The sequence below is a fragment of the Glycine soja genome, chromosome 2 (assembly GCF_004193775.1).
Source record: "Glycine soja cultivar W05 chromosome 2, ASM419377v2, whole genome shotgun sequence".
NCBI classification, from domain to species: domain Eukaryota; kingdom Viridiplantae; phylum Streptophyta; class Magnoliopsida; order Fabales; family Fabaceae; genus Glycine; species Glycine soja.
The window spans coordinates 46,285,178-46,311,930 of NC_041003.1; the positions used below are offsets into that span (position 1 = coordinate 46,285,178).

At 33.2% G+C, this 26,753-nt stretch overlaps 3 protein-coding genes across 3 annotated transcripts; all 3 read right to left on the bottom strand.

The window, feature by feature from the left end:
• Positions 1–1,507: 1,507 nt before the first annotated feature.
• On the bottom strand, positions 1,508–7,045 carry LOC114398897 (coronatine-insensitive protein 1-like). The gene is made up of 3 exons (XM_028361000.1): positions 6,112–7,045; positions 2,875–3,346; positions 1,508–2,547 (listed from the first exon to the last, which is right to left on the bottom strand). Exons 1-3 carry the CDS (start codon positions 6,570–6,572, stop codon positions 1,726–1,728), a joined length of 1,755 nt encoding a protein of 584 aa, XP_028216801.1. The 5' UTR covers positions 6,573–7,045; the 3' UTR covers positions 1,508–1,725.
• Positions 7,046–14,059: 7,014 nt separating this feature from the next.
• LOC114398906 lies at positions 14,060–18,814 on the bottom strand. The gene is made up of 4 exons (XM_028361006.1): positions 18,228–18,814; positions 18,021–18,136; positions 15,835–16,078; positions 14,060–15,663 (listed from the first exon to the last, which is right to left on the bottom strand). The coding sequence occupies exons 1-4, from the start codon at positions 18,576–18,578 to the stop codon at positions 14,323–14,325; spliced, it is 2,052 nt and encodes a 683-aa protein (XP_028216807.1). The 5' UTR covers positions 18,579–18,814; the 3' UTR covers positions 14,060–14,322.
• A 3,225-nt stretch (positions 18,815–22,039) lies between these two features.
• On the bottom strand, positions 22,040–26,459 carry LOC114398918 (probable signal peptidase complex subunit 2). The gene is made up of 5 exons (XM_028361012.1): positions 26,226–26,459; positions 25,955–26,106; positions 25,316–25,397; positions 22,516–22,658; positions 22,040–22,367 (listed from the first exon to the last, which is right to left on the bottom strand). The coding sequence occupies exons 1-5, from the start codon at positions 26,304–26,306 to the stop codon at positions 22,271–22,273; spliced, it is 555 nt and encodes a 184-aa protein (XP_028216813.1). The 5' UTR covers positions 26,307–26,459; the 3' UTR covers positions 22,040–22,270.
• Positions 26,460–26,753: the final 294 nt, after the last annotated feature.

A 26,753-nucleotide genomic window follows, 5' to 3' on the forward strand; every position in this document is an offset into this window, starting at 1 on the left:
CAAAAAATATAACAATGTCAATGAAAAAAATAGAGGATAAGAACTAAAAATATGGAGAAAAATTAAATTTAGAGATCTAACCATCAACAAAAAATTGAAGGACAAAAGCAAACAAAAATCTAAAAGGTTTTGAGACAAGAGATACTAAATCCTATATTGTTTGATAACGAGTTTATATAGGTATCGTCCTATAAAGTGGAAAGAAATAAATAAAAAAAAGTAAAATGAGAAGGAAATTTTAAATTAAAGCATAATGTAAAATTACATATCTCATTTTATGTTATTGTTTATTTCTTCTTTTTACATTTATCTTTCTCTGCAAAATGAACGAAGTCATATAGTTGATTGATACAATGATACCGGCTTCATCTATTATTAATTCAAAAAAGTGTAGGTCATGCCTTTAAACCAAATTTGATCAATGTGAGAAAGATAATCGTACAATTTTGGCATCTTTATCTTTCATTTAATCTCGCAAAAGAGTTTAAGGACACAAATTTTGTAACAACTTTTGGGACTAACCTCTGCAACGACAATGGCTAATTAACTGTACCTGTCACCAAGGAAAAAGATTGCTCCAGTGTACTTCCCTTTAGCCCTCGTATCCATGGATCCTTACCAGACAAAGTTTACTATAATCATTAAACTTTACTTTATCTCACATTAGACAATAACCGAATGAAAAACTATTCCCAATATTATCTTCTTTTTTTATCTCAGGATATTCCCGACCAATAATTAGAAACTAAAACTTCGAGATGCTGACATTCATGACATTCATTTAGTTCAAGAGTTGTATGGTTTGAAGTTTTATAAAAATTTAACAAACTCCGAATTATTTTATAGCAAAATTCAGCCTGTCAAAATTATAAATCAAATGTGTATTATTGATAGTGAATGGTGATGGGCATTATTGATGGTGTAATGGCCACAAAAGTGACAGCACCTTGATTGCAAGGTGGTAGTAGAAAAATATATTATTTTTTTATTAAAGGCAGGGAGAGATATTATTTTAAGAAAAGAAATTATGTATATATTGACGTGAGAAATCAAATTTTGAAGAAATTATTACTCCATTTTATTCCAAATTTTCTACTCACTCTCACTTATTCTCATTTGACTTCCTAGTCCCATAGCTACCATCGCCTTCATCACTACATCCTTCATTCTGTTAAATACGCAGTCATTTTGTAAAAAATAAATTTAATTTAATTGTATCTGATGAACCAAAACATTTGTTATAGATTCTACGGCATGAAGCAAATCTGAACTCTTCCGTCCATTAAAAGCCTCCACGCATATTTTTTACTTTTATGTTTTAGGTACTCTTCTTTAATTTTTGCTTAATCAGGGGTTAGGAATGATTCAACAAGCAAAACATATTTGAAGAAAATGGAAAGAGTTTTCGGAACCCCAGCTAAGATGAATTCTCACCTGAGATTCTGAGAAGGCGTGAGAAAATTTTACAAACTTACAAATTGGAACCACCAAAAAAACAGAGAAACAATAACAAATAGAAACAATCCATGCTTTATATTCACAAAATTGAGCATCTTCAGGGGAAAAAAACAACCTGCTGCAAGAGTTGATCGGAAGCAAAGAACACGAGCTTATTACAAGACTATTGTCTAGGAATTGCAGAGAAAATTGAAACCCTCTAAACTAAAACACTGCCACCACTAACAAACAAGATTTGGAAGAAAAAGAAAAATGGTATGTACAAGTTTAGGTGTCAACATATGTTCCAGGATCCAAAGGTATTACGGTATCTGGAAAATCTGTTCTTGGGCCAGCAAGAGAGTAATATGCAAGAATATGAGCCAGGTGCTCGACAACTACAGGCTCTTCTTGCTGATTGCTAACAACCACGCTTCTAGAAGGAATCAGCTCAATGTTCCAATAGGGGCGAGCCATTGCCAGAAGATCGCGTCCAGATGCAGATGCACTATACCCTTGCACCCATAGGTACCTGAGAGAATTCAGTTGAGTTGCAGCAATAGCTAGTGCATACTCACTGAAAAAGGAGCATCCTCTCATTTCAAGTTTCTGAAGACTGGGGCAGCCCTTAGAGAATTCCAAAAGCCCTGCATCAGTCTCTCCCACATAACCAAGAAGCATCCATCTCACGTTGGGGCTGTATTGCCCTACGTAACCTAGCCCAACATCAGTCAATCCCCCAGGTCTCAGATACAGAGCAAATCTTCTAAGCTTGTCACAACCCCTCAGTAGAGCCCTCACTCCGTTGTCAAGTGGCAAATCAGTTATCTTTTCTTCGCGGTCTAGCAAGACAAGGCGAAAATCACAAAGGTTTTTCAAGTGAGTACCAATGTGTTCTAGAGATGCATTTGTAATGTCGGATACGTATACCGCCAAGTATTCGAGTTCTGGACAGCCATGTGACAAAGCAATTAGTCCTCTCTGGGAAACAACACCTTCTTCATCCTCCATTCCTTGATCATCATCACCTCGTTCAATCCTAATCCTTTTAAGCCTCCTACAACAGCGAGCAAGCACTTCTAATCCTCTGTCTCCAATCACATTCCTTGACTGCCCATAAAGAACGGTTATTAGTTTATTATCAACACTTCAAAGTTGTTCTAGTAACTCAATATAAGTATATAACCCATTATCCCAAACTTAACATCCACATCCATTTCATTTGTTTTATTGTTTTTACAATTTCATGTTTACTTTAATCTAAAGCTAAGGCTTGTAGAGAATACTTAAAACTTAAAAGCAAACATTTATACAAATAGAGGTAGATGGCTAAATGTGGAAGGCTAGATCAAAAGAAATTTAGACCACCAAAACATCATTGCAAGAATTTGAAGAGTAAGCAAATAAATATAATGAGAAAAAGTTCTGGAAATTTACCTCAAGGACTTCCAAGTTGGGGCACCTTTGGATTAACGTACAATGGTCCTCTGTATCCAGCATTGCATAAAGAAGATCTAATTTTTTCAGTAAGGCCGCATAAGGGAACACTATGGGCATTTCATTCTTTGTAATATATGTCAAACCCAAACGACTTAATTTTGCTGGCAATGACATAGCAGAGTACTTCTCCGATTCCTCGTTGTAGGAACCTCCAGAAAATTCTTCTAGAGCAGATGCATATTGAAAGAAGTTCACCAGATCTAATACTTCACAATCAGTAATTTTCACAGAGTTTAAGTTCGGGCAATTTCTGGCTATAAGTTCAAGGTCCTGGATTCTGACGTTGGCAATATCAGTCACGTAAAAATTCAGTGTCTCAAGAACTGTATTATTCAAAGCAAGCTCATGGAGCCAGTCACCATCCTTCTCAACAAGTGAGCTTTCCTCTAAAAACAAGACTCTTAAATTCCTGCCAAAAAGAAAATTTTAGTCAGAGTCACACTAATTTATAATAGCAGGCATAAGTTCTTACTTCCAAGAGGCAATGAAACACTTGGAAAAATCTATGTCTAGCTCTAGGCACTCCCTCCTTCCTATTTTAAAAAAAAAAAAAGAAACCCTTATTTTGAATTTCTAAAAGGCAATGGATAAAACAAAAGTGCATTGAACGGGCTTCAAATAAGCAGTCATTTCCCCCAAAGAGTCCAATCTAACAGTAAGAAAAAGTCAAGTCCTCTTAGCACACTTTCTACTCATCTTACTGCCTAATATTACCTCAGTGAGTACATGAAATAGTATTAAATATTAAAAACAACAATTAAAGAATTAACAGAAGTAAACTTTTATTAAAAGGTCTAAGAATTTATGTTACTAATAGTACATTACTTCGGTGATTTCCAAATTCCAATATTAACTTTTTGTTCTGTTCCTTAAAAAAAAATTATTTTATTGATTCCTTAATTATTGTCCTTTTTTACAAGATTAATTATTACCCTTAAGAGTTATGATTAACAAGACTACATTTTCAATATATTGAATTTATTTTTTATTTAATTCTTTCTACCATTTTTATGAAGATGAAAAAGTGGAAATTTTTTATACATAAAGAAATTTTATTAGAGTATATTAGAAATAATAAAATCATTAATTTCCTTTCCTTCTCAATAAAATGTTTTCATTTTTATATTCCTACCAAGTATTACTGGAAGAATTTTATATATAGAAAAAAGTATTAATAGGAGAATTAAGGTAACAGCCTCAACACAAAAAACAAAACTAATTAAAATAAAGTGAATCACAACCTAAATAACGTAATTAATGAGTGCAAAAAAACATAGACTTGGAATTAGACACAACTTGGAAAATGAGGGAAATGTTTGGCAGTAACCAGTTGCAAACACGATTACAGTACTCCTACAGTAAGATATGAAAAACAATTTTCATTCTCTGGTGATTAGATTAATTGAACCAGCTGGTAAATTCTCTCAGCGACTTGACACATACTACTACCATAGATTTGAATCGTATGTCATGAAAATCCCAAGTAAGAAATAGAGGTGACCAACTCAAATTATACAAGACAGTTTCCAAAATTTAAAGAGGCAAGGACAAACGGTTAACATATAGGGTGTTTTCTATTTCCTTTCTTAAATGAAGCCTAAAAGTATAGGATTGAATTTGATTATGCCCAGAACAAAAGGAAGGAAGAACACTTTACACAAGTTTAAATCTATTATGCAATATTATAGTTAAGGATTCAAGGGACTTCCGCACTATGTTCCTCACGGGTTATAGGGAATTGATCGGCGTAGTCTTAATCAAAAGTTAAAGGATTTTATTTATTTATTTATTGGAATTTTATTTTATCTTCTTTAGACCTACTCATCAATTATCAATTATTAATTTATTTATTTTTTACAACGATCACCCTCAAATTTAAACCTATAACTTTATCAAAAGGATCTACTTCAATTAATTGTATAAAAATTATAAACCTTCAAATATCATATTCAATTCCTATAAAAAAAATTACAAAAAAAACCTATAATTTTATACACTCTATCCTAATCTTCCATTACTAGACCAATCCTAACAATGATCAATTACTAAGTGGTTCTATGAATTTGTAGGATTGGAAAACTCCAGCATCAATAAATGAGCCAATTCATTTCAAGTTCACGGAAGATGGACCAACAGACAATTGTCAGAGCTCCTCATCAATAACAGATAATTATCTTACGAAAAAAGGAAAGGGAAAAAAACTTCCTTCTAAACAATTTGAACTGCAACATAACTGTAACAGGGCAGAAGATTTATAAAACCAATTAAAGCACCTGGCGTGGGGTTACAAATGAAGCATTAAAATTCAAACAAAAACAGAAATATTATCTCACTGAAACTTGGAATATTTAAAATAATAAAAGTTTGAAAACACAATCTCACCCATAACATCTGTGGTTACGAATTAAACCATTGCCCATTTTGTTAAACAACTTAACTATGCAATTATTCTTATTCTTTGTTCACAAGTTGAATATAGTGTTTCCTAAAATATGCTAAAAGGATTGATCAACTTCTCCGTGAATTTTACTAGAGTTTAATTTTTAGGTACAGTATAAAAAATCTTACAGTCAATCAATTAAAAATTTGTCAACTAATTAAAAATCATCGTATTATATATAGAAATTTATCATTGAATGACATGACTTGCAAGTAGGTTAATATGACTTTAACTAAAAATCAACATATTTTCATATATAAAAATTTATAATAAATTACATGACTATCGTGCAGTTATGTAAAAATCATCAAATTTACTGATCATATAAATAACTTTATGATTGAATATGTATACTGTATTTACTCATTTTTACTATTTGTATGAATCCATGAAACTTAATAAAACAGAGTAAACAGAATTAAAGGTTATAACTTATAAGTAGTATCTAAGTTTAGTAGTTACTTAAGTTCAGATAAGCCTTTCCTTTTTCTTTTTTGTTAACAAGAAAAAGAACACGATACAAAATCCAAAAACATTAAATGAAACACAAATTCTGAATCGTCCAACCACTCCACGAATCACAAGTGCGAACAAGCGTGATATTCAGAATGATTCTACTCGTACCAACAGAAAAAATGAAACCAAAAAACAGAATTATTTCATTCAATATTTCCGCGATAGGCATCCAAAACTGAAGCAAAACACCGTAAGAAGCGAAGAAAAAAAAAAGTTACCTGCAATAACGACCGATATAGTAGAGGCCATCAGTGGAGAATCCAGAGCAATTTTCCAGCCTGAGTGCTTGAAGTACGTGACCGCGCGAACGAGCTAGAACTTGAAGATCCGAATCCCTCACAATCATGCGCCGAAAGTGAAGCGACTTCAAGCAATCAAAGTATTGAGAGATCACTCTGACCCAAGGCGTGACGAAACCTCCCCAATCCTCAGGTATCAGGTTGAACATCGCCGCCCGCGGCTTTCCCTTCAGCTTCAGCGACTCCAGGTGCGGGAACCGCCGCCTTAGCCGGTCCGGCGTGGTGGTGTAACACAGCGCAATAGTGACGTGTTTACGAGTGAGCGAGTCGAGCTCGTACCACCGCCTGCACACCTGCGACACGGCGTCGCGGTCCTTGGAGTCGTGTATGTATGGCATCACGCAGTCCAGCACCACATCCGATAACCTCCTCGCCGTCATCCGCCTCGCGTCCCGATCCTCTATAACCGCCAAAAACGGTGCGTTCAAGAGATCTAGAATTCTCGTTATCCAAAAAACAAAAAAAACAAAAACGTGGACGAATTGTGAGACGCGTGTGAAAAGCCGCGCCGCCAAACCGGTTGCTGGATAACAAGAGAGGAAGATTCGGAACGCGATGAGCGAGGAATTTCACACTGAAGACGAGCCAATCGGATCGGAACCGAACCGCCGAACCGGCCAATTGAAGCGGAAAAAAGAAAGAGGGTGAGGGGAAGACATAGTGGAAGGGAGAGTGAACGGACGGTGGAGATTGCGAGGATCAGAGGTATTGGACGGTGACAGTTGCAACAGAATGTTAAAAGGGGATTGGATCGGATCCTAATATCTGAGAAGAGAAAATTTAAATAAAAAAAAAAAAAGTAGGGGTTTTTAGTACTAGTTGTTTTTATTTTATCACTGTACTGTTGTGTAGATGCAAGTAACTAAAGGGAAGCAAGTTAGAGCTGGAGATGTGAGAGAGTAAAGGTAGAAACTAGAAAGAAGCCAACTAAACGACAAAACTTGCCCTCTCAATTGCCAATAATGTAAAATGAAATTCTTGAGGGATTCAGGGAGTGATGTATTACAAACTATATTTATCCTCTTGATTTAACAAAATTATTACATGCAGTGGGTGCGATGGAAAGATGATTTTTTAGATTTTAGATTTTGGATTCATTTAGTTAGTCAAGAAATCGTTCTGGTTGGAAATAAAATCATATATAAAAATCACTTCCATCATTGACATTTACGTGTTTGATACCAGTTTTGATTGGTACTTACATGTGACAACCAGTAATTATACCTAACAAATATATATATATATATATATATATATATATATATATATATATATATATATATATATATATATATATATATATAATAAGAATATCGGGTAGGTTGAGATATTTTTATTTTTAAAATATCAACTTATTTTTAGGTTCTGTTAAGATTTTCTTTGAAAAAAGACTTCATTTTGAGGTTAATAGAAGACAATCAGCGTGAGTGCGTATTATGTTATCGTGAATGAGTAAATAACCATTGAAAAAAGAAAAAAAAAATGAGAAAAAATCTCAGTTGTTGAAATTAAGTCTCAGTTTATAATATTTTAAAAAAAATATTGTACCATATTCTTGTCCACAATTGAAAAAGCAGTATCATATCATTGAACAATTCTTAAAAGTTTGTCGTGTACAAATATCCGAGCAAACATCTATTCCCCACCACATTCGTTATTGCTGGAAGCATCAATCTCTTTCCACTCCCGTACATCATGAGTTCAAATTTGAAAGATTGACAGAAAAACAATTTCCAGAAATGTGAAGGCATACAAAAAACAAAACATGATCTATAGTTCTTGGCTGATGAAATACAATGAATGCTTTTTAAGTTGTGTTTCCTTTGAAAAAGAGAGATAATGTACTCAAATCACAAATTAAACAAAAAATGTGATATGCATAAAAAAAACACAAACATTATGATTAAACAAAAAAATGAGAAGTACTGCCGGCCTGTAGGCGGTTTGGCTAAACTTTTCTTTTAATTTTTATAATTTAAAACATTCTAGTAAGATCTCAATGGTTATATTTTATTTTATTCTTTTAGTCATCTTTGTCAAGTGTTCACTAACATCATTTAAAATGAACATAAATTGACTCATTTAGTCCATATTTATCTTATAGGGTGTTAAACAATTTTAAACAACCATAACAAAAAAAGTTTAAAAAAATTTAACAATAAAAACTAAAATTATACACTTTAAACTATATGTTTCTTATCCAGAAAGTATCATATATTATGTGAGAAGTGAGAAGATCAAAATTTAAATTGTATAATCATCCATATACACTATATATATTCCTTTACGTTATGTCAATTGTATTAAAGTTTCTAATCACACATCTTTTGATACCGGTAATGTCTACTTTATGAGCAAAAGTAATTGTTTTTTTTATGAAAGTAAGTTTGATTCTAGACCAAAAGTAGTTTTTCAATTGGTGTAGTATTTGCTCCTAGGGTCCACCATAGAACCCATCGGTTGTCAATAAGATACTTCAGGATTAAATTAATTAATAATGGTTAACCATCATTATTTCAAATGTTTTACGAAATTTGAACAATTATAACTGACTTTTTTGCATTCATGAGAAAGATCGATTCCATTACAATTTGTGTGTTTCTGTCGTGTTTTGGTTTTTTTTTTTTCTTTCTGTTTTTTAGTTAGTAATATGTGTTTTTGAGAATTAAATGTTCTGTCTTTTCTATTGGTCCACCAATTTATTTATTTTTACAACTGGCAATTAAATGAAGATCCGGTTTAAGATAGAGTTTTAATAACTTTTTGAATCAATCCTAAGGAATTAAAATTCTGGCGCCAAACTTCTATATGCATTGACGTCATGCCATGTCTAACGTGGGACCATTCCTAAATCGACTTGTGACCTCGTTGGGGTAACAAACTGTGACTGTCTTAAAGCCAATTTGTCAAATTTTATCCGCTATTTTGTTTTATTTCGGTTACATATGTATAATGAGACTTTATTATTTCTAAAGAGCTAAATACGGAATAGGTAAAAAAGAAAATTCAATCTTAAATGAACAATTGTTAATTGGTGTTCTATTATATGGAACTCAACAATCCCCCCTAAGATGTATTTTATTCTGTGGCTTGCTAAAAGGAATCGGCTGCTTAATCTTGATAAAATTGTTTTTTTGAACAAGGGTTCTCTCTGTCCTTTATGTTCAAATGAGGCTGAGTCAAATATTTATTTGTTCTTTTCTTGCAGGAAATCCCTCCAAGTTTGGGCTCACATTCGTGATTTGGCTCCTTTCCGGAGTCGTTTCACTTCTTTACAGCGCCGCATTACTGACTCTTTAATTAGGGGCAGATCCACATCAGGTGTTCAAGGAAAATTACGTTGTCTGGCTATAGCAATTACAGTCTACTGCATCTGGCTGTCTAGGAACAAGCTGATTTTTGAAGATTATCAATTTTCTGTAATAGAGGTTATTAGTAAGATTAAGTTTTTTATGTATAGACAAACACACATGTTACATTTGTTTTAACATCTTGATATAGAACTTCTTGTATTAGGGAGACTTTTGATTTTCTTTAGCTGTGCGGGGTATGTCCCGTTTATTGTTGTATCATTTTGGATTTAATATAATTTACATTTTTTTCAAAAAAAAAAAAGAAATATAAGCTATCTCATTGCCAATACATCTCAAATTCTTCATATGATATAATAATAGTTGGTAGATTTGATATACAATTCAAATCTTACATGATTAAATTAGTCATATTGTATTCTCATATTTGCAGTAATACCAGTTTAATCAAATTATATTATTATTTTTTATCATCCTCTGATATTTAACAAAAATAAGCTATGGTTTTACTTCTTTTTTTGGTACAGAGCTATGATTTTACTTTAATTTTACGTGGGTAAAACTTTTTTATTTTTCATTTTTCATTTTCCTTTTCTCATTAAAGAAAGAACCTTCCTTATTATTTTTCCTTTTTTATGATAATAGATCAGTACTAAAAGTATGATTATTCAATCTCATAATTTGTGAGATTGCTGAGAAATCTACACATCTATCTCATTCCCTTTTTCGTAAGAGAGACTGTTAAGACTTAAAAACGGCTTCTGTTTGTTCTGTCTGAATTATTGTCACAAAATATATAATAAGCCGAGCCATATCAACTGTGAAATCACACCCACCAAATTATGTATGCCAATCTTGCATCAGAATCACTCCCAAACCCACCAACAAAACAGAACCAACATATCGCAAACCAGACAAGTCTAAAATGTCCCTAGTAACAGAGTGAAGAGAGGGTGAAATAAATCATGAATTCAAATTCTTGGCTATCAAACTAACAACTAACATTTACTCATAAAAAAAGTCCTCCACTTTCATAGAAACGAAATGATCCATAATAGTTCATATTTTTATACTACAGTCTTGTTTTAGAAAACCACAAAAAAACCCGTAGTTTCAAAATTAAAAGTACTCCTTATCCATTTTTATTTATTAATTATTAAGTGTATTTCTACATTAATCTAATCCATTCGTTTCCTCTAAAAAAAATCCATTCGTTTAATACCCATAAAAAATAGTAATTAAACTATTTTAAACGATTTTCGACTAATTTTCCGCTGCATGATTTTGTTATTGGCTGAATTGACTTTTTTAAGGAATATTTATCTGAATTGATAATCTAACTAGGCGACTATTAGTTGGTTTGGTCCAACTTTTTCATCTATGGTTTAAAGCGGTTAAATCAAGCTAATCGTTCAAATTTTAAATTTAATTTAAAAAGTAATATTTGAATCTATATTTTTTTATTTAAATAAGCCAAATTTAACGTTTAAACTTTATTTGTTTTTTTATGAGTAAACTTTATTTCTTTAAAAAAATATAATACTTAAATTTGACTTGCTTAAATTGCTTATAAAAAAATGACTTGTTCAAGTCGTTTGTGTAAACAACTAACTTTATCCAGATTGTATAAAATGAATTTGCAAAAATGAAATTGAGATCCCTCCTTTTATATATATATATATATATATATATATATATATATATATATATATATATATATATATAAAGCTTTCTTCAAACTTATGCGGTTATGCCACCGGGTTCATCTATTAAATAATGATTATAATAATACAAATTAAATTAAAGATAAAATTTTCAAAAGAAAAATCCATTTTCTTGGTAATGAGAGGAAGATTGCAAAGTACTTTTATTTTCGATTTTCGAACTGGTATTGCATACTTACTTTGACATTTTCAAATGCAATTCTAGGCACACATTGTAAGAGGAACAACATGCGACAATATGGTTCGATCTCAAATCCTTTCACGGTTCATAACTCATTTTGGCACCATTCCATGGCAACACGAGACAAGCCTCCTTTTTCCACAACCACCGTGTACAATTTGGCTCCATCCAACACCATTCGTACACACTTTATATCTCACCCCAATACTAGTGGACATAGATATCCTTTATAAATTGGAGAATGAAAGAGACTTGGGAATATTCTTTCTCAAGGCAGAGAATATTAAAAGTCATTTGATCCTGTTTTTTGTTTCTAAAAAAACAAAAATAGAGAAGAATGGAGGAAAAAAAATTTGTAGACAAATGGTAGTTATTAATTATTAGTATTTTGTTAATAAAAATTGAATTTATGACTTTTCTCTCTCTTTATACCTTTGACCATCAAATTAATTTTATAATTTTTTTTTTTAAAAAAAACTAAAGAGTGAAAAAAGAAAAGTCATCAATTTGAATGTTCCTATGATGTTTTAACCAAACTAATAAAACTAACATTCACGGGTTAAAACAGATAGAGAAGAATGTAGGGTAAGAGAAATCTATCTTTTGTAGTCGAAGGAAAGAAAGCAAAGGCTCCACATTATTGCACTCTCACATCAGACAAATACAACTGTAGTGGCTGTTGTTGGTGTCTGCTTGGGTAGCTGCATCAACACCGTTTAGTTTTATCTCATCATTGCTAGAAAAGTCACACTAGAGTTACAATGTTGTAAAACACGAGGCTAATAGACAATAGGAATCACAATATTCATAAATTATGATTGTTTCGATTCTTTCATCCAAATCAAACAATTTTATTTTTTATTCTGTTTCTATTTCTTCACCTTTTTCTATTATTTTTTTTCTTACACTTTCATTTTTGTTTATGCTCTGTCAAACACAATGTAAAATTTGTCAACGAGATTAATGAGTAAAAAAGATTTAGAATCCGTTGGATCCGTCATCAAATTTTTTTATTAGGAATCATCATGATGATTCTTTGTCAAACAGCTAACAGCCCAAGACATTGATAGTCTTTCTTTTTCTGGCATTTTCCTTTTCTATTTTGTCCAATCATAGATAAGGTTTTGACTTGTACAATAAAGAGAAATGTAGAAGCTTTGTACTTCATGTAGTATGAGGCGAACGAAGAGACATGTAGAAGCTTTGTACTTCATCTCCTTCTATATAGCGCAATTAATTTAAATTGAGCTTAATTCTAACGCGAGGGACCTAGCTAGAAGGCTTATACAGGCCTGAGATGTACAAAAGAAAATGATTTGGATCAAACTTTTTATCCTGGACCAAAAATTCAGCTGGCCATTATCTTTGACAATGAGTAGTCTTTTGTTTTTGGTGAATGGTCTGATTCTGAAGCTTAGGTTGTGGGGGGAAAAAGGCTACGTCATTCTTACTTGCAGGGATATTATCGGGTGGGGGCACAACTATAAAATATACTACAAAAAGAAATGTTAATAAAATATTCTTTAACTTTTAAATCCACCTTTTATGATCTGAAATTTATTAGTAAAAGCTACAAATTTATTATCTTTTATTTTATTTTTTTATCTAATGAACTTGTCTTTTGATTTTATAATTTTTACAAATTTAATCAATAATATATATATCTTATTCCAAAAAAATGTATTACTAATAATATTTCATATTTTCATTTAAATATAAATGGTGTTGTTAGATTAAGACAGGACGTAAGCTTATAGATATATTTGGAAATTGGGATCCAGAGTTGGCATGTGTGTGCGGTTGTGTTCGTTTTCGTACTGCGACCTCTACACCAGTACCAGGTGTGGTGACCTTATCATCAAATGAGGTGAGGGCCAACATTCCTTAATTTGAGACTCTCTCCTCTCCTCTCCTCTCACCCTTTCAGGCATGGTGTTTAGCTTTTTGGGTTAAGAGAAATTAATTACTGTTGTTCGCTTTGCTTTCATTGCACAAGGTTGGGGGTAGAAATGGAATGGGACAGGTTAAGTATTGTATGCCATGAACTTGACTTGTGTTTTTCTTTTTTTATTAAGATATTTTAATTATTATAATAATTTAATTGTTATCATATTTTATTTACATTTTAGATAATTATAAATTAGTGTGAAATTAACTCATATGTGTTGTATGTGCGTGTACAATCGACTCATTTGATGGAGGGGTATCACGTTTGCAACAGTTCATAAAAAATTTAAGTGCATAGAACTTAAATTGAAATAGTGTTAACAGCTTTATTGATATTAGAATTAATTTAAGACAACCATTGACTTAATATAAAGATGCTAGAAAATAAACTTACACAATAAAAATCATAATAGATAAAAGACTTAAATAAAAGATACACATGAACACTGCATATGCCTCGCGGTTTTGGATATACAAAAGATAGGAAGTAGTTATTATGGTTAATGTAGAGAATAAAAACGTAGGGACCGTCACATCAGGGTCAAAATATGAAGCAGCAGCATGTTTGTTCAGTGGAATTTATTTGGGGTATATATGGGTGAGGGTGTCTACTGTAGCAAGCACATCATTTTGTCCTGGAATCTATTATTTCCAATGTGCTAAGATTGATGATTTTTTTTAATAATATTCATTTAGCCTATATATAAAAAAAAAGGAAACCGGATATTGTCATATTGTTCCATACCAATTTACCACTACATACACTGAAAACGGATATACAGCTAGCCAAAATCTGATTCAGCCACATTCCAAATATCTAATCAAGAAAGAATCATCAAGGCTTTGAATGGTGAAATTTTAACTTAAAAACCATTCAAAAGTGCCACAGCACATATCTACATTTGCTGGACAAAAGAGATCTACATCAAAAAAAAAAAAAAAAAACATAATTGCACTCATCACTACACTACTGCTTAGAATCAAAAGACCCGCCCTCATCATCCAAAATGGCACCACCTGAATCATTAGAATTTTTCACTGCTTCCAAATTCCCATAGTTTTCACATAGCTCCGAATAGCCTCCACTTTCTACCTTGGATACCCCAGACAGTGATACTAATCCCATAGCAGCAATGCTGTTTGCAATAGCATTAATATCTCTGGTTCCGGTGTAAAGACCACGACTGCCAGCCACAAGGATGTTGTTTTGCTTTTCGTCTGGATTAGTTAAAATTGCTGGCAGAGTGTCCCTCATCATCTGTTGGTTACCCTGGCTTGAACCACTAAGTAGCAATCGTAGAGTCTCTCTTGCACCCTTCACCACAGCATCAGATTCAGGAATCAATGGCTTCACAAGGTTTGGATGCAATGGTGGAATGCTAGGTGACATTGCAGGGCCAGCACTCACAAGATAGCCCTGACCTGAAGAGCACACGTCAATCACTGGGACATGAACAATTGGATCACACATTAATGGTGTGAAAGTGGGAATCTGCTGAGATGGCAAGGACATTCTCACCAGTGGATCAGGGAAAAAAGGAGGAAAGTCCATGGAAGTACTAAGAGGATGTACTGGATCTAACAAGTTAGCCGATAGAGGATTGGGTAATAAAGAGGCACCTGAGGGAAAAGGCAATGTTTCAATAGATGAGTTGGGGAATTGCGTAACCGCTGCAATGGAAGGACAGGTAGAAACCCCTGGGGGACACCAACAATAGTAAGGAGAAAAAACGGGTGACATCCCGGGAAGGACCTCCCCACCCAGCCCCATGCTTGACGGAACATCACCAAGCTTTCCAAGTGAACCCAGAAAACTTGGTGAAAACTCAAGAGTTTTGGTAACTTCTGATGCTTTGTCATGATCAGAAGTGGAAGATGAATCCAAAATGTTTGTTGAATCATTTGTCAAGGTATCAACTGTTGGCTGATGATTATCACCACGACGTTTAATTTTCTCCCTGGCTGCAATCCTGTGAGAAGACAAGTTTCTTGGTGGAACCTCTTTAAAAGAACTTGATCTTGGACTAAGAATACTCTGGTAAAGAGTTGTATCTCCCTTTGCTGTCTGACCTCCAATGTTTCGTGATCGGGGAAATTTTGAAGATGAAGGGTGTGAACTTTCGGAAGCAACATTGGAGCAAGACATGGAATTAGCAGATGTTGAAGCACAGACTGAACTATCATGACTTCTGCCTCCCGTTGTCCCCACAAGAAAGGCCCGAAGCTGAGTTGCAAAGCAGTCAAGTCGTGACTTGCTAATGCCACTCAACTCAACAATGGATGGTTTTCTCTTGAGCAAATCCTTCATCTGATTCATACAAAAATGAGTTTGATGACAAAAATTATTAATCATTAAATATATTCAAAACTCCAATAAAATAGAGGAGAAACAACGAAGAATGCAGAATAAATTCATATCAAATACTACAACATTAAAATTAAGCAAATAAGTTCAATCAAGAAGAATAGCTAAAATTACCTTTCCAAGTAATTCAATTCCCAAAAGCTTGGACTTTTCAGAGCACCAGAAATAAAAAATTCTGCTATCTGGAGTCCTTACAAGGAAGGATCGGCCAGAACTATCAGTTGGGATTTCATCAACCATAACACCAGAGCATTGGGATTTGTTGGTAAGGGTGAATAATCTCTCTGTTCTACCATCATCCCCTATGAACGAGAGACGAAGATCAGAACTTGGCAGTAGTACAAGTGTCAAGTTACCCCTGTGCACAAGTTTAGATGTGATGATACCTTAGTACGGGATAAAGAAGACAGAAACAAATTAAGAAGACAAACAACATATAAAAATTGTATAATGAAATTGTGACTAGTTATCTTCAAAACTTTAGCCCAAGAACATAACAGGTATCTTCCAATTAAAAATTGAAGTTTTAGTTCCAAAACTCAGTCCTCATAACAGAATAGTACAGACCATGTTTCTTTACTAGAATCACAAAAATAATTGAGTCTTTTCTGGGATGTAGCTAAATTAGGAAATATACACCAAATGAATCCATCTAGTTATCCTTGTCACAGTATTTTCTCAATCAGGGTATGAAATTCCTACCAGTTGAAAAACATTCTTGTCTTTCAGGAAACGTGTTACTAAATTGAATATAATACTTGTTAGTTTTGTGGGCAGAGTCATTTGCTACCAATGACAAAATCATAATTAATTACCAAAAGACATATTTAAGACACAAGTACGGTCATACAACTACCCAAGAAAAAAAAATCTAAATCACTAACATATTGAACCCTTTCCATCATTTTAAATACAGATAGATAATCCACTTCAAAAAGAACAAATTAATTCTATCACTGCTTTCTACTGAGTGTTGTTTCATGTTTAGTTTAGAGCATATAAAACCAAAATCAAACACTGAATAAATTTCCCATTAAATCTCACCAAGTCAGATGATTAACAAAAGACATTCTATGAATATGTGATTATATTGATACATTAATTTTTTCTTTTTGAGGGGGGTGCTCACGAAAATAACAAGTTTGGCATATCAATGCAAACACATAAAACTTACAATACATTTACATAGAAAAACACAACATACAGATATGCAAATACATGTTATACTGCTAGATTCTGTAAACTAGTCAATGTGCTGTTTTCCCTACATAAAAAGCTTCAAACCTATAGTGATCTGAAAATCTGAGCAGCAATTATATATATAATATAGGATCATGAAACTACCTTTACTTCCTCTTAATTCAGAGATCATAATAGAATACGCCCAGTTACCTACAAGTCAAAAGACATCTTTACTTGGAAGAATGAGCATATCACATTATTACCATCAATAAACTAAACTACAGACTCTAGTAATTACTACCGATCATCCAATAAACTAAGGATTTTCGCATTGCTAAATACAGATAATTAGAAGTAATGCAACAAATTTGCAATAATAGTTCATACATAACAGATATAACTGCTACTTCGATCTTAGGAACAGCCATGTAGCAAAACAAAGTGCATGAGTGATTGACTATAACCACCAGAAAAATCAATTCCACAGTTATGAACAAGGAAGATAACAAATATAAACGCAATAAAGCACATATAAAATAAATAAATAAATTCAATTCAAATGATATGAAACAATTCCACATGGAGAATAAAAAATCCTTAAGTCTTTAACTTAACAGCTGCAGGACCCTGGAATCCAGTATAAATGAACTCACAGGACCCAACTATTAAGGGAAAAAACAAACATATCAAATAAGGCCTGCCCTTGTCAGGCAAATTGTTTAGCCAACGATAATTAGTCCAGGCTATTTACATACCCCACCAAAATCAGGCCTAATTTTGATCCACATTTTTCTTCCCGAACCAGAAAGCACACAATGAATTGCCGGCGGATTGTTATGGCAGTATGAATAATATAAAGTAGTTATCCAGTCGATAATTTGACTGGCTAGACATAAGAATTATTTGCATCAACAGACAATGACCGGTTTTAATCGAAGTAGAGAACAACAAAAATACACAAATCAAACACTAAGAACCAATGGAACTCTCAATGCAAATAAGTAGAGTAATCGAACAACAAAATATACAATAAAAAAATCGCAAAAAGATTTATCGCATCCTTAGGGGTGGAGGGGAAGCCAAATTCCGCACAGGTTCAAAAATTAAAATGGCGTTACCTAATCGAAGTAGGGCAGAAGCGAGTCCCTTCCTTGTTGATCTTCCCGACGCGGATCGAAACAAGCGGCACGCAGAAGCATCTAGCTAACATTCCAACTTCAGATGGCTCAAAATGCTGCATATATGTTGAAAGAAACAAGGTTGGTTACAAGATGAATAAAAGAAGACGAAGTTCAGTCATCGGAACCGTCAAGAAGAAGTCTCACCTGAGTCAATTGAGCCAGCAGAGGATCTTCCGCGACGCCGCAAGCAGCGTTCATCTTCAGCAAGGGCTTCAACCGCTCGTCAGCGCGACACGCTCCCATAACTTGCATATCAAGAGCCTGAAGCCACTGCAACAACCGGTCCTCTCTATTAGTCTGCTGAATCAACAGATCGCCGTCGCGTTCGTCAACGAGAATATCCGTCAACCGCTCCGTAAGTCCAACCTGCGTCCTCGAACCACCGGAAGTAGCACTCTCCACCGATGACGAATCGTCGAAATCCTCACCATTCAACGCGTCCACGGGATCGATCTCGTCGCTGTGAAACAAATCTCGTTCTCTCCGGCTTGCCATAGCAAGATTAAGATTATTTTCCGAAAAACAAATCAGATTATAATTATGAGCAGAGAAATCAATCCGAAACCCTAGCTAGCTTCTTCCGTTAGGGGAGATCGAGAGCAAATGTCAATCGAACGAGCAGTCACGCAATACAGATTCGAGGGATTTTGAAGGGTTTTAGAGAGAGAGGGTGGACAGGTTTTAGAGAGAGAAATAATATCTTGAACAGGTGGAGGTAACGCTCGAAATGGAGAGAAAGGGAAATAGCAAGTTGTTCTACAAATAGAAGGCGGGCCAGGGTGACGTGGCGGACATGAAATGGGTTTATGGAATGGAGGTTAGGGCACTGGTTTCAGATCCAGGCGCACTGGTTGGTGGGGTCATGAGGCCATGTCAGCTTTCTGTGGGTCCCGCTTTTCCAGCGTGAGGCGGTGCCACGTCGGAGCTATGGCCGACCCTCTCTGATTAGGTTTTGACAACGACACCGTCCAATACGGACGGTGATAATGATGGCCACCCTGTGCCAGGGCCAGGACTCTTAACTCTAAACACAGTTTTCTTTTTAATAATTTCTTTTCCCTGATTATATCTTTACATTTTTAAATTTTGATCAAGTGATTTTAATTTTTATGTTAATTATTTTATTAAGGATCAAATCTTATATTTGCATCGAATTTTTTCATCTGATCACGTTTTTTTAATCATTAAACTTAAAATAGAGACATCACTTTCTTTTTCGATCATTAAACTTAAAAAAATAAAAATATTACTGAAAAAATTTGAATTTAATTTTACTTAAACATACTCGCACAACATCTCCCATTCATAGATCTGTCACGTCTGCCTTTATACAATTAGATACCAAATTAGTAAGACATGTTAATGTAATATACTAATATATCATAATTATTTAAAAAAAAATTTAAAATATGTTTTATAAGATGAATTTTAAAACAAATAATAATGTTTTAAAACAAATATACTAATATGTTTTATATGTGCGTAAATTATGTAATTTTTATTATATTTAACATGTATTTAATATATAAACTATTTAACAATATCATTTAAGTTAAATGTATATTATATTGACGAATACTATAATACACTATATCATGAATAAAGTTGACTGTTAACCCTGTAAAAAAAATTGACTGTTTAACAACATTAAATATTACATTTATTAAATATAATAAAGTCAAATTAAATAATATGATTAGATATATAAAATTTGTATTTATTAAATATAATATTTTTAATATTTATTAAACTTAATATATATTTAAAAAATTAATTTTAATATTCATAAAAAGCTTAAACATTATATTTATTAAAATATTAGCCTTCAGCAGCAATATCATTTTATTTATAACCTGATTACAAAAAAAAATAAAATTGTTTAGTTTGAAAAGGAACTTTATAATAAAAATAATTTAAAATTTATAATCTTAATATTTTTCCACTACGACCAAATAAGGGAGAAGAGAATTGTGAACAATTTTCTCATAAATAGTGTAACGATTAATTATGATTATGCCACTCATACTCTAAAATTATTCTATTTTTTATAATAAAAAAAGGTTTATTTTTCTTCGGGAAAGGACGTAAGCAAGCACATAAAACTGAAGAAAAATGACCTGAACGGGCTCATCTTTAGTTTCTTCTTTTCTGCTTATTTTTTCTCCTGGACGGCTGATGGAGTATATTTTATCATTTTTTTTAAAAGGTAATTTTATCATTTTTTTAATAGATGTTATTAATTTAACTCATTATATTAAAATGAATTTTAATTGGCATATTTATTTTATATTTTTCTAAACATACTTTACAATTAAAAAAAGATTTTAGCAAGCAAACATGCCCTATATTATTATACCCAAAAAATTATTGAGGTTGCTCTTACTGGTTCTTTGTCTGGACTCTAGGACCGACTATAACAATATATAAGTGGCTTAAAAACTAAAATTAAAAGTAAACCGATTTCATTATCAAGGCACTCGTTTTTCTCAAATCTGTCTGCGTCGTTGGTCCCTTGACAATCTGCATTGCATTGGCATCAATGTTAATTAGAAACCCAAACTGATGAAGGGAAAATAAAAGGAAAAATGTACACAAATTATTTAGAGGATAAAGATAAATGCAAGTAAAAAAATTATTTATGATAATAATATGAAAAATATAATTAAAAAATTAAATTTTAAAAAAATAGTTTGGAAATAATTAAATAAACTCCATGTTTTTAACCTTCTAAATTGGAGAGTTGATATTTTTGGATTGGCTCAAGTCTCAACTTGAATAATACACTTGAAAAAGACATACTGCATTTTACATTGTGGATTTCAATTACTTTACCAATAATTTCGTTCAGTTATCGTTTTTTTTTTATAAATTCAGTTATCATATCTTTGCCATGATATTTTCTCTCTAGGTATTATGACTGAGAGTAGTTCTTTAGAAGCAATCATTTGGTCAAACATTTACCTGCCCTCTAATAAATATAAAACAAGTAAATAACATATTCTTATTACTAATTATTAATTTTTCAATAAGATGGCATAAGAGTTCTGCCTCACTCGACAAGTAAACTCTCTCACTTCATAATATTGTTCGATAATATATTAGAAAATTAGCTCAATATTATACATTATTAAAAAGTAAGAACATGCACATGTCATGAGAAAAAAGAAGATAGAAATCTAACACATTATTGATAATGATACATCCATATGAATTTTAAGAGATTTAACGATCACTTTCAAGTTTGTGAAAATGACACTCAATTTTTTATTTATTATTTTTTGTGTCAAATTGACATTTCAACCCACTCTATTAACTGAATTAGGAGTGGTTGTTAGCCTGACCATTGTTTCAACTATGGTTAAATTTTCTGTATTATTACATGTTATCTACACATATGTTAACTAACGTCAACCTATACAACAGTCACCTCTAGAACAAATTGAAATTTGAAAGTCCTTGTTTCTCTCTTCGCTCGCTATCTCCTTTATAAACCCCAAAATCACCGTTGTTTTGTGGCGTGAGGGAAAACAACCACATAGGCACATAGCAAGCATCGTAAGGAGGGGTCTGCCAAATTAAGGCTGAAGACTACAAGCATGAATTGACATGTATTATATTTGTGTTGAGGTGTACACAATGTGAAATGAATAGCACAATCGCCATTTTTTTTTATGATTTTAAAACAATTGATAATATCATGAACACCAAATTCTGCATCGTGGTCCAGCGGAATTTGGAATGAAGATTTTTTTATGATAGAAAAGTTGAATACACAGGACTTTAGAAATAAGAGAAATGAAACTGCTACCACAATTGGCGTAATAGTCTCGAACCAGGATATACTTTCTCTTATAATTTTTCTTGTTGGTGTCTTACCTTCATTTTGTGTACACTTATCTTCCTTAATATTAAAAATTATTTTTCTATCCCCTAAAAAAGGCAGAAAAAAAATAGGGTGTTCGAGAACCATTAATAGTTTTTAGAAAATTAAATGAAAATAAAGGTTCAAGCCTTTTCTACGAAATAAGCTGATGAAATATGGGAATAAATTGTGCTCTAAAGCTGGTAAAAGCTTGATTCCCTCAGTTCTATTTTAAATGTCTTAAGTATAGAATTATAAACCATATCCAAATATATGTTTTCTCATCCAAAAAGTTTTCCACAAAACCAAAGTTCATGTCTCCATATTACTTGCTCTTCTTTGGTTCTTTAGTATATTGAACTATCAAAGCTTCAACATCCTTCCAGAACAGGCCCTCAACTAAGACTCCGTCCTTAGTGAACCTGCAATCCAAACAAAAACAGACTGATGCACTTTGATCTCCAAAAGGCATACAAGAGATGACTGCATACTGATTCATATGTCCAATGTCATCGTGTGAGCAGACATAAGTTAAGGGATGAAGCGAGAGAGAGAGACAGAGAAAGATACCACTGAGTGACACTTTTGGTGAAATGTACTTGATCATTTGCAGAAATTGATTTTGGATCTGCGCTTGCTATAGTGAGTGTGTACATGTCAGAAAACCTAGGCAATTTGGAGGAAACCACCAAACCGGTACTAGTAAAGGATCCCTGTAGAAAAGGGGACAAAAATCCAAGTTGGAATATGATAACCATAATTTTAATGTCTTGGGCTTCTGCAGAAAGGCTATGAATATAAGATGAATGAAATATTACATATTCCATTATAGGCAATACAAAGATAAATAAATAAATATCAACACCCTTAGTTCATGGAAAACCTATAAATATAATAATCACCAAGCAAGCAACTAGTTTGCATCACTGCATGCAAATCGGAGTATATGGAATGTAAGTTCAACAAAAGAAGGAGGGTTTCTAACTCAGAGGTGAAAATAGGAGACCATATTATCCCTCAAGTCACACGGTTTAAATATCTTGGGTCTGTAATACAGGATGATGGGGAAATTGAAGGGGATGTGAATCATCGCATTCAAGCAGGATGGATGAAATGGAGAAAAGCATCGGGGGTGTTATGTGATGCAAAGATACCGATCAAGCTAAAGGGAAAGTTTTATCGGACTGCGGTAAGACCGGCGATTTTTGTACGGAACAGAATGTTGGGCGGTCAAGAGCCAACATGAGAATAAAGTCGGTGTAGCGGAGATGAGGATGTTGCGGTGGATGTGTGGTAAGACTCGACAGGATAAAATTAGAAACGAAGCTATTAGAGAGAGGGTTGGAGTAGCGCCTATTGTAGAGAAGATGGTGGAAAATAGACTTAGGTGGTTTGGGCATGTAGAGAGAAAACCGGTAGACTCTGTAGTGAGGAGAGTAGACCAGATGGAGAGAAGACAAACAATTCGAGGCAGAGGAAGACCCAAAAAGACTATAAGAGAGGTTATAAAAAAGGATCTCGAAATTAATAGTTTGGATAGAAGTATGGTACTTGATAGAACATTATGGCGGAAGTTGATCCATGTAGCCGACCCCACCTAGTGGGATAAGGCGTTGTTGTTGTTGTTGTAATCCAACTTAAAACTAAAGCAACTAGAACCCTAAAGAATTTTAACATGTTAGGGTCAATTCAAATTCCAGATGATAATGTATCAAAAGTTAAAATAACAAAGATATAGGTACTATCTGATTTAAATTTCCAACCTAAATAAAGATGTGCCATATTCAATGTAAGAAATTAGTCTTGTTTAACCCAGCGAATGTGAAAAATCATCCTGTTGCAATTTTCATGCAACTTAAATTGAAATTCAATAACTGAAAGGATAAAGAAAATAGAGTATAACTATACCAGTACAAGTTAAAAGGTTATTCACTGCAATCATTTCAATATTTCATAACACTACTGTATCAAATAAATATTAATTTCTTACCAAACTGATAATAATTTCATCTATCCATTAACTTGATGTATTAGTTATCAATCTAGAACAGTGGTGTATAGCAACTGACCCAAAATTGATATAGCACATAGTGAGAGGGCTAATTTTTATATACAGATTAAATAACTTCTCCTAAACACATAAATGCTAAAAAATTACAAAAAAATAACTCCTGACATATTCATAATTTGCAAAAAAAAAAAAAAAAAAAAGTCATGGGTTATAAGCAAAACAAACAAGTAAATAAAGTGAAACTCAAGGAAACAACCAAAATTTAAAACATTCACATTTCAAATACAAGAAATCTTAAACAGCAATGAAAAGTGAGGGTGGTGTTGTATATATAAGGGAAAAAAGAAGGTTGAGAGTTCAGAGATGGACCATGGGAAACTACATCCAATTAGGGAATTTTTTGCATTCTAAAAAGGGGGAAGGATATCTCAACTTTGCCCTCCCTTCCCCAAAAAAAGGCCACGAAAAAAAACAATGTTTTAAGGAAAAAATGGGTTTTTGAAAAACGTCACTCTAGCTACCACTATAGCTGCCATTTTGGTCACAATTGCAGCTGCCATGGCTGCTATTAAAAAACACACAGCTATTCAAACTTTGTAGCAGTTCATGACTGCTCCATAGTCCACAATATTGATAATTGTGCTTGATGTATGGCTCATTTAATACACAAGAGATCTGCTTAGCCTCTATGTTGATTACTAAGCTAAAACAGTCATGCTCAAATTATTGGACGGATCTTAAGAGTATATATGGCACAATTCTAACAAGCTAACCAGAGTAAAATTTCGGTGTCATTGCTCTCTCAGGACAGAAAAAAAAAAGGATTTCCAATTTAAATTTAAACAATAATAAAAAGGCATATTCCTCCCTTTCCCAGTTTCTCTATCTCTCTCTTACACACACAAAAAAAACACAAAATAGATATCATATAAGTCTAAAATGTTCTCTATATCAAAAAGTGAATTAAAATGGCTAGATGAAACAAAAAATAAATCAGTACATAAAACAAGGAGCCATAGAACGTCTAGAGATTGTTTTTTTTTTTCAATTTGAATAAGCAATTAAAAGATGAACAGATTCCTTCAATAATTGAAATCAACCTGTCATAAAACATCACCAAATATTCTAATAGAGCATTTAAACATTTAGAAGAGTAGTGAGTAATATAGATTATGTGTTTCAATTTTCTACAATCTTCATATCCAACACCTTAGAACTGATATATTGTTATATACCAACCCAAGGAGGTGGTAGACAAAAATTCAATTATGCAAGTGAAACACAGCATCTATTTTCCATACATAAATAAAAACTAGAGCATTAAAGTGAAGAGCCTCAGCTAAGTTAACAGAAACTTACAACAGGAGGATAAGTGAACAGAATGGCATTTTTCTCCTTAGTGTATATGATCAGCTGCAACAACCCATTGAAGATCACATACGTTCGAAAGTGTTAAGGAACAAACAGAGCTGAAGCATAATGAATAAAAATCATAAACACCAGCAATCACATTTCCCTTTCAACATAAAGCACCAAACTCATTTAACTAGGAACCTCGATAACCTTCAATTGAACAATTTGTGCATCCCTAGCCACTGCAAAAAGACTTAATCCCCACCTCAAAAGGACTTGATCCCAGATGCAAGGTTTTAAAAAACAATTCACAAACCATGATTTCAGCCGCAGCATCAACGTTTTGGGGCTATCTGTGACCACAATTGAGGCCACATCATGTCCACATTTTCCTCCAATGTCAAGAATTACAAGGAAAGGTAAAACCTTGCCCAAATGTTTTGTTTTCCGTTACCCTAATCAGACAACCTTCCCCCCCCCCCCCCCCCCCCCCCAAAAAAATAGCAGAAACAAAAACATGACACCAGCAATTCCCATTTCCAAACAACCTAAATTTTTTATGTTTCCACATCCAATTATCTCATGCAAACCAAAATTAAAACAAACAAACAACATTAAATAAATTAAAATGTAGGGAAAGGATATAAGGCGATGCAGGCGATGAGAAAATCCCTATTTTCAGGGAACTTCTTCTTGTAGAATTGGGCGAAGAGAGCAATGACGATGATGATTGCCCCAATGAGAAGCCTCACATTGCTCAATCTCACGTCTTCCACAAACCCACGACTCGTTACCACCTACACGAACCCAAAATTGGAGCAAGTCCAAGTCCAATTAGCGAATTAAATACACAAAAAAAAGGGGGTTTGAAGGTGGAAAAGAGATAGATCGAAAAGGGGGTTAGGGTTTTACGGACCTCGGAGACTGACTCGTCGAGGATGTGCTTGATGGAGTGGTGATCGAGGAGATTGGCCTTCTTTGGAGCTTTGGACGCCATTTTTCTGATCTCTTCTCCTTCTTCGCTCTCTGTTTTCTTTCTTAGACTTCAATTGACCCAACAATGAACAAATCTTGGCGTTTTAAGTTTCAACCCTTGAATGAATATTCAATGCTACCCATAGCACTCGCTTCCCGACTAGGCTACTGTCACACGCTGTGCGTAATGCGCACTCCCAACCCGCTGCAAACTAATTTTTTTTTATTTAAAAATATTAAGAATCAATGTTATTAAAAAATGTAGTAATTGGTCATTGAACCGCTCGTAATTAAAATTAATATCTTTAATATTCCAAAAGAATATGATATAAAAAATCAATTTTTACAATATATAGGATAAATATTTATTTTTACAACTAAAATTTATAATAAATAAATATTCTTTTAAGTCTAAATTCACACGAAGCATAAAATATTTATCTAAAGTCCCGGAAAAAAAATGGAGGAC